At 31.3% G+C, this 12,173-nt stretch overlaps 1 protein-coding gene across 10 annotated transcripts in view; it reads left to right on the top strand.

Annotated features, from left to right (window-relative positions):
* MYCBP2 (MYC binding protein 2) overlaps positions 1 to 12,173 on the top strand; it is a 275,901-nt gene that overhangs the window by 90,581 nt on the left and 173,147 nt on the right. For 9 of the 10 annotated variants that reach the window (XM_054586462.1, XM_054586453.1, XM_054586463.1 and 6 more), the window contains exons 18-20: positions 4,003 to 4,110; positions 10,394 to 10,513; positions 11,448 to 11,529. In XM_054586462.1, the coding sequence (XP_054442437.1) occupies positions 4,003 to 4,110; positions 10,394 to 10,513; positions 11,448 to 11,529 (310 nt within the window). The remainder of the gene's footprint in view (positions 1 to 4,002; positions 4,111 to 10,393; positions 10,514 to 11,447; positions 11,530 to 12,173) is intronic. The other variant, XM_054586458.1, reaches the window with a different exon arrangement.

Here is a 12,173-nt window from a genome sequence, read left to right as displayed (position 1 = left end):
TCATGTCATCTGCAAACAATGATGGTTTACTTCCACCTTTCCAATTTGGATGCCTTTTATTTCTTTTTCTTGTCTGATTGCTGTGGCTAGAACTTCCAATATTATGTTGAATGTAAGTGGTGAAAATGGACATCCTTGTCTTGTGCCTTATCTTAGGGGGAGAGCTTTTAGATTTTGCCTGTTGAGAATGATGTTGGCTGTAGGTTTCTTGTATATGGCTTTTATTATGTTTAGGTATGCTCTCTCTATTACCACTTTGCTGAGTGTTTTCTATCATAAATGGGTGCTGAACTTTATCAAATGCTTTTTCAGCATCGATTGGTATGATCATGTGGTTTTTGTCTTTCATATTGTTTATGTGATGTATTATATTTATTGATTGGCCTATGTTGAACCATCCTTGCATCTCTGGGATGAATCCCACTTGATCAGGGTGTATGATTTTTTTAATATATTGCTGAATCTGGTTTGTCAGTGTTTTGTTGGGGACTTTAGTATCTATGTTCATCGGTGATACTAGCCTGTAGTTTTCTTTTTTTGTTGTGTCTTTATCTGGTTTTGGAATTAGGATAATACTGTCCTCAAAAAAAGAGTTTGGGAGTCTTTCTCTTCTTAGACTTTTTGGAATAGTTTAATAAGAATTGGGGTTAGCTCTTCCTTAAATATTTGGTAAAATTCTCCTGTGAAGCCGTCCGACCCAGGGCTTTTGTGTGCGGGAAGTTGATTGACTACAGCTTCAATTTCACTAGCCCTTAGCTGTCTGTTCAGGCTTTCTGCTTTTTCTTGACTCATAGGCATGGACAATGGGGTGGGGATTTACTGTGGGAATGGGTGGCGGGGTGAGCAGGGGAGAGCAACAGGGAAAAAGGTGGGACAATTGTAACTGAACAACACTAGTAAAATAAAAAGATTTTAATTGCTTGGTTTTTGTATACATCTTTAAATTCACTCCCAGCACTTTTGGCTTCATAACCCATTCTCCATTCATTTCAGCTATGTGTGTGTGTGTTTTATCATAGTGTCTTTTAATTTGTTTATACTGTATAATGCCACAAATTCGTAGGGAATGGGTTCCAGCAGTTCAGGCTCTTTTCCATTGGTTCCCACAAAGTGTGCATCCCTGTGTGGAACAGGCTGATGCTTCAGTTGAACCCAGGTACCCTTTTCTTTGTCTCCTCCTTTTTTGATTATTTTCCTTCACACATTTCAGGAAGCTGTCTTGGCTCTTAAGAGTCCTGAATATGCTCAATATGTACATTAATTCCTTTGGCAAGAATCTTGCCCTTAACTTGTTCGTGTATAATAAATGCCCACTGCATGCTGGATGACTTTGCGGGCTCTCCCAGTTTGGCCATGGAAACATTTGTGGGGCATTCCTTTTTGAACAGCGTCCATTTCTTTGATGTCTATAATATCACCTATTTTGTAGATTTCCAGGTATGTGGCCAAAGGAACAACTCTGTTTTCTCAAAGGCTTAGAGAACATACAGCAGTTTCCTCTCTTTTTCCTTGTTATAGTCATTTTAGTGAATTACTGGAAGAAGGCATTTCTAGCTGAAAGAGCTCAGCAATGTGTTTTTAATGAGTAGACAATATTGTTGTTAATATCTTCATGCTTTTATAAATCCTATTCCTTTGACCTGGAGTTTACTCTCTTCCCTTTCTTCTCTCTTGGCAAACTTCTCTCATTCTTTGAAACCTCTCTGATTCATCGAACTTCATTTGATTACTTTTCATCCTTCAGGATATAATATGTCCAGATTTCCTTTATAGCATTTATCACAACATATTGCAATTCTCTGTGTTTATTTTTCTCTTCCCTAATTGACTGAATTCCAATAAAATCTGTGTCTTTGTCATTATATCCATGACACCTAGTGTCTTATTATATTAAAGATGATAAAAATGATCTGAATATATGAAAGACTAACTTATGTAAGAAAAATTATTTTAGTCCATGGGATACAAGAATGTTTTAAAATCTGATAGCTTAGTGTTATAACTGGTGGTTTAAATTGAACTCAGATGATACACTTTCTATGGGTGATTGCCGATGAGCCTTCTAGACTTACGCATCAAAAGACAAATAAGATTGACTTTAGTGAGAAGATAAATAATATGAATATTAGGGGTTTTGGGGGAAGAAATGAATGTTTTTTGGGAAGAAATAATATCCCAAGCAAACCATAGAAATCAGAAAATGGTAATTCAACTTAATATTACTGTTTTTTTAATATTTACAATACTTCTGTGTAGTTGGAAGGTGTCATCTATTTTTTAGAGTGATTTATGTTACCTGCTTTAGTCAGATTTATGTTGTCAATATAAATAGAAAATTAATGCATTTTGAAGAAATGATATTTTGTGTTTGAAATATGTCCCATTTATTACGTTTTAAAAAGAGCTCAGTTTATATAATCTTAGCTTAAAAATAATTGATACTGTATTACTGGGAAATAATATAGGGTGGGGCAAAAGTAGGTTTACAGTTGTTCATATGGAAAATAATACAATGAAAAATAATACAAGAATGAACTGTTTTGTGTACACAACACTGTAAACCTACTTTTGCCCCACCCTATATTTAATTCTAACATTAAATTAGCATATTTCTATCTGTAGTAATCACGATATGTTATTGGTTTTTTTAATAGATGTGTAACTGCTTGTATTTTTATCTATATCTAGAAGCATAATAAAATGTTTTTTCTACCCATTTTTAAAAGCTTAATGAAGGGTATTTTGGTATTTAATTGGACATTTGCCAAATTTTATAACAGAACAATAGTTTTATTTCGTTCCCACTGTTAGAAAAATTAATTATAGCTGAGGACCTGTAGGGAATTATGAAGAAACTTGCTTGAATTAAAAATGTTTAGTGCTTATATACTGTCAGTTTTCTTTTCAAATACTTAACTGTCAAGTTTAGATTGTAAATGTTCAGGCATGTTGCTAAATCTTAAGGAAGCCATAGTTATATTCTATAAGAAAAGGACTGAAGTTTTAAGGTATAATTTAAAGTTTCCTTTCTTTTAAAGCTAATGATAATGGGGAAAAACAGTTTTTAAATTTTATTAAAATTAATTTGGCTTTTTTTCCTTGAATGCTAAAAAGTAGAAATATCTGTGATCTATGTATGTATTTGTATATGTATGTGTGTGTACATAGTGGAGCTTCAGAAAGCAATTATTTAATGAGACATGAGTAATATTCCATAAATCTTACTGGGTTTAGAATCCCCTCTTCAGCATCAGTACAAACTTAGTTTATCCTTGTTTCTGATTTTGTGTATATGGTTACAGAAATTATATATAAAATTAGATTTAACATTTTTAGAAAATCAAGTTAAATGCTTCTACAATTCTTTCTTTATAAAGCAGTGATTTTTTTATGTATAACATATACATGTGTATCAGATCATAGTGTTTTTTTTTGGTTTGGTTTGGTTTTTGGCCATCTTGTTTTCTTACTTGCCTGACAGAATGTAGTTAAATCAATAACATTTATCTTGGTTTTGTAGCAAGACTGATATGGATATTAAATCTTGAAGACCTTGTTTAAATTTAATCATGAATTTAAAACATTAGTTAGATTTGGTATTTCAATAGGAAAGATTCGTTTTTAATGAACATGTAGTTTATTAAGTTTGACTGTACACGATGTTTAAAATACTTCTAAGATAAAATTATTTATTCTAATTGAGTTTTCTAATTATTGAGACTATTAGCAATTACTTGATAATTTTATAAGTATAAAAGATGGAATTTGCACTATATAAACTCTAAGGTATTAAAGATATTTAAGATATGATGCCTGTGTGTGGGATGGTGAATAGGTTAGGGTTGGGGGTGGTGGGGGTTAATGTGGGGATTGGGGGGAAAGTATGGCGTCCAAAACAGTAAAGAATTAATTTCCATGCTTTTTAGTTTGAATTATTTTTGTTCATTGCAGTGTTTTCATTTTTTGAGCTGTTCTATGCACATACAAAATGTTTCTCCTCAGGCCCCCTTGTATTTGCTGGTCCTATTTTTATGAATCATCGAGAGCAGGCTCTAGCCAGACTCAGATCCCATCCAGCACAGCTAAAGCATAAACGGGACAAGCACAAAGGTATTTGGTCTTCCTTATCAACTAGGCGGGACACTTTCCCAACTGCTTCCATTCATTTGAATTTCGTCTCTGGGAAAATGCACAAACCTAATTCTTCTACTTTGCTTCTATCATTATCATGTAGCCTGAGGAGAAAGAACATGCTGAAAGTTGTACTGTTTGTTGATGACTATCAATCTCACTTCCTTTTTTATTTTTGTTAACTTTAATTAAGACATTTTACAGTATATCTTTTTCTTTTCCATTTCTCTTCAAATTTCATACAGTTAAGTGAAGGTGGAGAAAGTAATTATCGTTTTCTATTTTTATCCTTTGTTATCTGTTCTTAGATGACTGCCATCTGGCATTTTATGTTTTTTAAAAATTTTAAATGCTGTTTATTTGCTTTAGAATTAATGAAATTACTAAATTCAGTGTATGAAGTACCAATGAATTGACTATTACATTTTTCCATTGTTTTAATATTAAAGTTTATATACATAACACACATGAATAATTTGATTTTTGAGGGTTAAATAGTGATCGGTGTAAGCAAGCAGTAGGTTATGTAGACCTCTAGTCCTCAGAAAAGGACAGAGGTCTAAAAAGTCTGTGAGAGATAAGGAATCTGTTTATGCACAGTTCTTTGAGGTATCAGAGTTATGTATTACTTAAAAATATTCCTAAAGCAAGGTTATTTTCTTTTGAACCACAGATTATGGATCAACTAAGATCAGGAAAGAATTTAATTTAGAGAATTTATAAATTTATATATAAATTCTTTCTTGAATTCTAGCATGTGAACCAGGGGTTCTTCGACTAGTGAAACTTACCATGGCTATTTTCTTAACTGCCTAAGAGAAATACTGCCAAACAGAATAGAAAGTGTTAAAATCACACATTTCATGTAGTCAAATTAATTTATTTTGTGCCTTTTTTTTTTGCTACAAAACTGTCATAGACTAATTTTATTTATTTATTTAATTGTTCAAGTACTGTTGTTTCCATTTTCCCCCCACCTCTTATTTTTATTTGCTTCTCTCACAATCAATCCATCACTCAAGGCAAAAACACAAACAAAATGGACAAAACCCATTTTTAGTATAAGCACAAATAGAACATTACTTAAGATATATTCTGCAGATTAAAAATTGCTAATATTTTAAATCTAATGTGATTAACCATAGGAAAACTTATGATGACTGTAATTTACTGAGTGCTTTAACAATAACATGAACATTTAAATATAGGGAATGATATTTTGGGTATGCTGTGTACATTATTTTAGTTATTGTCAGAATCTCTGATCTCATATTTTCAGCTATGCCACTATTAGAACAGATATTCATAGTGCCTTTTTCCACACAACTATATAAAAGTGCGGTTTTTTTCCCAGTACATCACCTGATGTTAAATATTCACATTACATGAAACAGTTTAAAACTTTTTCAACTCTTAATGTTAGTATCTTGTGGACATACGTCTTTGTTTTTTCCAAAAATTTGAAATGAAATGCAAATGGAGACTAAGGGTATAAATTTAAAACAGATTTTTTATAATGTCACATTGATTAGCTACAGAAATTACTCAACAATAGCTAGCCTGCCATCTTTTCTGTCACAAGGTTATTTTATAACAAGATTATATTTTTGCAGCAACGTTTTTGGAAGGACTATTTTTTTAATAGTATTACAGTTTAGGGCCATATTTTCAAAATAAAATTTGATGGTTTTATTGAATGAAACAATTTCATCTCTTTACCACCAAAATTTAAAGTTTTGAGTAACAGTGCCCTATTTTATATAAAGAGTATTAACTTCCCTCTTACTAATTCCTGTGTACCCGCAAGTTGTCTCTCTCTTACCCTCACTGCATTCACTGTTCCTAGCTGTCATTCAGTCCTCTCACCATGCACTGCTTTTTACTCTTGCTACATATTGTCAATCTTTTAATACATATTTTTTCTATGCATATTTTTTTCTTTTTTCTTACTCTATTTGTCTTCTAGTGAGGAATTTACTATGGTAATTGCTGTGTTCTGTCTTACATTCATTTTATGTTGGTGGTATAAATTGTAGGATGATAATAGAATTTTCAAGGTTAATATCTTTTATGTTTAGGGGGGTATGTGGAGTGTAAGACTGGATTTATTGTTAACGGGGGTGAGTTCTAATACAGAAAGTTGGAGAGCTTCTGGCTGATTGGAGAGAATTTAGGAAAGGTCACGAATCCATCCTATCCAGGCAAATTTTTAACTAGAGAAAAAACAGAGTATTTAAGACTGAATCAATAAGTATAACATATAATCCATATAACATATACAGGAGTAACTTACTTTTAAAATGTAACCATAATCTGTATTTCAAACAGATATCTGGGTTAATACTTGTTTTAGCTGTTCAGTGCCTCACACAGAAAAAGATTTTAATATAGTATTCTTAGTTAGGAACATTCTGAGTTATGCTGGAGGTAATCTTGAAATCTGTCTTGAAGTGAATGATGTGCAATCCAGAGAACACTGATAAACATCTGTATGTATTTTACATGTTTTTTGTTTGGAAATGGTACAGTGTAATATAAATGGTTTTGCCTTTGGAATTAGGCTTCATTTTTAATCCTAAATTTGTCATTTACTAGAACCATGTGGCCATCCATAAATTAGTTTTCTTATTTTAAAAATAAGAATTTTATTTTTTGACTGATTATGTTGATATGAAGATTACTTAATATATAGATATCAGTGTATATAAATACATATATATTTTTGCAAATAGAAATCTTTTGTGAATACTTTAATTTTTTGAATTGAATTCTTTGTTTTCTTTTTTGGAATTATCCTAAAGGTACAAAATTTGAGATGTGTTAAATATGTAACTATTTTTACAATTTCAGCCATTTGGTGGTGGTAAAATACATGAGCCTTATTTTTTATTGAATTCCAATACTGCTCTACCATTTATTGCTTTGGACTGGTTACTTAATTTCTCTAAGCCTTGGTTTTTCCAACTGCAAAATGCAATAGCAGTACCTGTGTCATTGGATTATTGTATTGATTAAAGAAAGTAACAATTGTGAATATTGATTACTTTTCATACATTATTTTACTTTATCTTCATAATAGCCTTGTGAGGTAATGTATCATTATTGCTATTTAATAGATGGGAAAACTAAGACTTACAAAGTCCAGTTTTCGTACAACTAGCAAATAGCAGAGCTAGGACTCCAGTCCAAGTCTCTTAGGCTTTCATGCCCAAAGCCACTTATCCATTTGTGTTATTGAGATTCTCACAGTGTTTAGCAAAAGTTCCTACTGCTTTGCTGTTATATTTTAATGATTTTGCTCAAAGTCCTCACTGTGTTCTGTAATACATTTTGTGATATACTTGACCATAAGGTTACTCAAAAGTGTACGTTTAAATAAAAATTAAGTTAAAGTCCTTTAGATACTGAATCCTCTTCTCTGTGTGCACACAAATATGCATAAGTAATGTATATATTCACACAATTTTAGATACATATCTATGAAAACTTTATAGCTATTATAGTTTCAATATCACGATATATGTATGAACATACTTATATTAGGGAAAATATAGATATACTCATACCTGAGTGGTCACTTGTAAGAATATTCAGACCAACTATTTTTCCTACAAATATGAGATTAATTTTATTGCTGCTTATTAACACTTTACGGAATAGTGATCCTGAGCAGAATGAATCTTCTCGAATTTCACGTGGAATTTACACTAAATTTTCAGCTACTTAATGGCTACCAATTTTCTTTGGTAAACTTATATAAATTTCTAAATTATTAGAATTGTATTTGTTTTTTTAACTGACATCAAATACAGATACAAGTATAACTTTTTAAAATTCTGCCACTGCTACTGATAATAATGAAAAATCTCATCCCTATTTTTTTTACTTACATTGGTAGTATTTTCGTCATCTATAATAATTGAGAATTATTTTCTATAGATACTGGTTTGTTTAGATTAACTTGAACAAAATATTTCTAGCAATATTTTTAACCTTTAAATACTAGCTGCAACTCTCTTAATCACTATTGTTTTAATCAGTAAATTACTAGACTTCTTTTTTTCTCCTTCCCTGATGCTATGTCTCTATTGTGGGATTTGTATCTATGTTTAATCTCTGACTCAAGGAGAGGGCAAATGCTAAATTCAGAGGTAAAAGATTCTTAATTAGGCATCAATCTATTTACATAAAGTGAAATGATACTTGTAATATTGGATTTAATTAAGTTTGGCAAAATATGAATACAATTTGTGTTTACATTAAGTCAGATTTGGTTTTATTAATTAGATATTTTTACGAATGGAGATAAAGCTGTGAAATTTCTACATCTTTTGTCTTACTTAAATAGCCTTTGGAAGCTACTTACTTCTTTTTGTATAGGCCCTTGTTTATATTTAACCATTCCATTGTCTTTCCAAGTTGAGGAGTCTTTGAATAAGAGTATATTTTATTTTGGATGGAATGAAACTAAATGTAATGTCTTTTTGTAGCCCACCCATTCTTGGCAAACCCACATTAGATAATTTAGCAAAAGTGGAATTGTATTCTTTATCCTATTATAGTAAAACCTCTCACTAATTCAGAATTTATGATATTTCAGATACAGTATTTGTGATCTTTTTGAGTAAAAATTCAAAGTAATTTCTCCCTCTGAATTTTCAGGGTCATACTTATAAGGGGAAACCTGTCTAAAATCACTAGCTTTTCAAAGGCTCAAGAAATGAAGGATTTCTTCAACGTGCCTTCAACCTCTGGGTCAAGCAATTAATTCTTGTATGTTAAAGGACTTTTATGTTTATGGTACATTTTTATGTAATATAGGCCTATTTTGAATTATAATGTAGGTAACCACCTTTTATTTATTGTAGCATTTAGTTTAATCTGTAATCTGTACTGTTTGAAGATAATAAAACCAAATTTTTACTTAAATGTCCTATGATTGAGACCATTTCAGTAAGTCATATAGGCCAACCCATTCTCTATGTTATTCCGAATTAGTGAGGTTTTACTGTCCTAGTGTTATAATGAGTTTAAAGCTTTTTAAAATGATAGTCATTTTGTTATAAAAAAGCATAATTTAGGACAATTTTGTCTTACCTGGATATTCCTAAAAGTTAGAAATAATAGATAAAAACAGAAAAGATAATGTGAACGTGAAATGCTTTGATGTTATTCCGTTTAGCATTCTAAAATGATCAGGGAAAATACAGCATTAAAAATGTGTGTCTGTAGATCCACATTTGTATCTGCATATTGTACACACTTGTTTAGAGCTGCTGTGCCAGAAGAGAGTGACTTAGTCTAGTTGACCTGTTGAAATTTCTTCTAGATTGACATTTATTCCATGTGCAAGGAATTTGAATCTTGATGATGTAAAGGTCATATTTTAGTGATATGTAGTTTTATATTAGGAAAAATAAGTTTGACTCCTTTATTTACACATTCCAAAATAAAGTTTTTATATTCTGGAGTGTGTTTTTTTAAAATTTTATGGTTAGAAAGCCTGAATATTTAAAGTCAAATGTAGAAATCAGGGAAGGCCTAAGGCAAACTTAAGGGCGGAAATTATAAGAAGGGAGATGGAAAAGGGAATGAAAGCAGAAAGGTCTGGTTGAAAGTAGTTAGTGGTTGGGGGCCAGCAGAAGGACCACAAAGCAGAGTGGCTAAAGGGCAAGGTGGGAAGGGAAAGATGAGTGAGAGTAAGCCATTGAACTACAATATGTTGGGTAAAGCTATTTAGTGTTTACAAATTTTTTGAAGTGTGAGTTTAGCAATGCTGATGGACAGTGTAGCCTTTCTGAGATTGTTTGGAAAATCTAAGTCATTTGTAAGTCAACCAGGAATTTCTTTTAATGACTAGTACTAACAATATCACTAAGTATAAAGTAATTGTTAAATGACTTTGCATGCAGTCATTTTTTTGTGCAAACTAAATTTTCCCATATAAGTTGCTACACTTAGAATTACTTACATAACTTAATGACCCATTTATATTACATAACTGATTAGTTTAATAGGTTTTATTCATAACTCAATCTCTGTTTTTATTGATTTAGCGTATTTGCAAACAGAAGTGTGTAGTACTGTATCTTTTCAAAATTGCTTCTTTGCAGGTAGATTCTTGATCTATCACTTCTAACAGTTGCAGATTCTTCTTGCTTGTTCCTTTTAACATTTTTCTCTTGTTCTTCCTTAGTAAACTGATTTAAATTTTTCTTTTGAAGATGAATAATGGCTTAATTACAAATTATAACACTTACAGATGGAAGCGGAGAACGGGGAGAAAAGGATGCAAGCAAAATTACAACGTACCCCCCAGGCTCTGTGAGATTTGACTGTGAGCTCCGGGCAGTACAAGTCAGCTGTGGATTTCACCATTCAGGTAGCAGCTGGAACTTTAGGGTATAACTGCATTTTTACAATTGTGTTATAAAGCAGTTATTTGTTTAGTATAGCCAAATGTAGTCTGTTAACTGTGTGTTAAAAGCTATAATGTGGCAATACCTCTCAAATATAAAAAAAAGCTTTGTATTTATTACAGAATTTCTTTTAAAAAACTGTGGCATGATGGAATAGGTATTTACTTGTCTACAGATTTGACTTCTAGTCTTCTGCTGGATTTATATTGTAATTTAATTTAGATAATTCCTGAAGATGAAATAATTTCTGAAATTCTTTTGGATGCTAGAATTCTGTGATTTGTAAAATCTAGTCCCCTATTTTGTTACTGTTCAGATAGAGTATACATCAACAAATTTATTTTTTAAATGTAAGAAATGTTTAAATTATTCATAAATTATTGCATTTAGCCTCTATAACTTAGGTTGTACTAGTCAACCTTTATAAAAATAAAAAATGTTAAAAAATTTTTTGATGCTGAATGTATTTCCTTATTTGATAAGGGTTGACAGATATTAAAGTTCTGACATTTTATTGATGTTGTACATACTTGTGCGTAGCTTAAATCTATCTGCTACCTATATAATTATCCTAGATAGGAAAGAACAATATTTTATATGTAATTATCATTAAAAAATTTTTACAGTTGACCCAAACCAATGTTTTATTAATGTTATTAAATGGCATTTGTAAAAATTTTAAAGTATGTATTTGAAAAACATGCATTTTTATAACCTACAAAAATATTTTAAAGAACTAAAATTATATTTTTCATTAACATAAACATGTGCTTCAATTACTTATTTTAATGGTTCTATAAAATTTAAATAGTGAAAATTATACTGCTCATACTATAGTGTGATGGAAATATAAAATGCATGTAATGAAGTGATAATGCTCTTTATGTTTGGCTCCAGTGGTTTTAATGGAGAATGGGGATGTCTACACATTTGGATACGGGCAGCACGGGCAGCTAGGACATGGAGATGTCAATTCCAGGTACTCTGACTTGCTGTTTGAAGATCCTTGGTTTATTTTTTCCTTTTTCTTCTTTTCTTTTTTTCCTAAATATATATATTTCTATACTTGAAATAGTATTTATAGCACTATTTTACAGAGTGTGTCTGTAAATTTTAGGTGGTTCTTGATTTTATGGTTCAGTGCCTTTGTGGGGATAGACTTGTAGTTTCAGTAGAAAAGTTTATTTACATTTTATACATTTAAAATATGAGTGATTATGATTACCACAAAAAATCCCACTATATTTAAAAAAAATTATTTTTAAAGATTTTATTTATTTTTAGAAAGACGAGAAGGTAGGGAGAATGAAATATTGGTGTCAGAGAGAAACATTGATGAGTTGCATCTCGGACAGCCTCAACCAGAGACCTGGCCCACAACCCAGGCACGTGCCCTGACAGGGGATCGAACTGGTGACCTTTCGGTTCGTAGGCCATCACTCAGTCCACTGAACCACACCAGCCAGGGCCCTACTATGTTCTTAATAATAATTACCTTTTTTAAAGGTTGTTCATGGCAATAGAAAAGACAATGAACATCCTCAAATTGCATTTTGAAAAATCAGCAGTGGATTCATTTATGTTACTTGATGTTGTGTGTTTGGAAATTTTGGTCCAAAATTA

This window comes from Pteronotus mesoamericanus, unplaced genomic scaffold, assembly GCF_021234165.1.
Source record: "Pteronotus mesoamericanus isolate MK-2021 breed Mesoamerican mustached bat unplaced genomic scaffold, CSHL_Meso_final contig_94, whole genome shotgun sequence".
Lineage (NCBI taxonomy): Eukaryota > Metazoa > Chordata > Mammalia > Chiroptera > Mormoopidae > Pteronotus > Pteronotus mesoamericanus.
The sequence above is the reverse complement of the archived record's forward strand: the minus strand, read 5'-3'. Positions and strand labels throughout refer to the sequence as shown.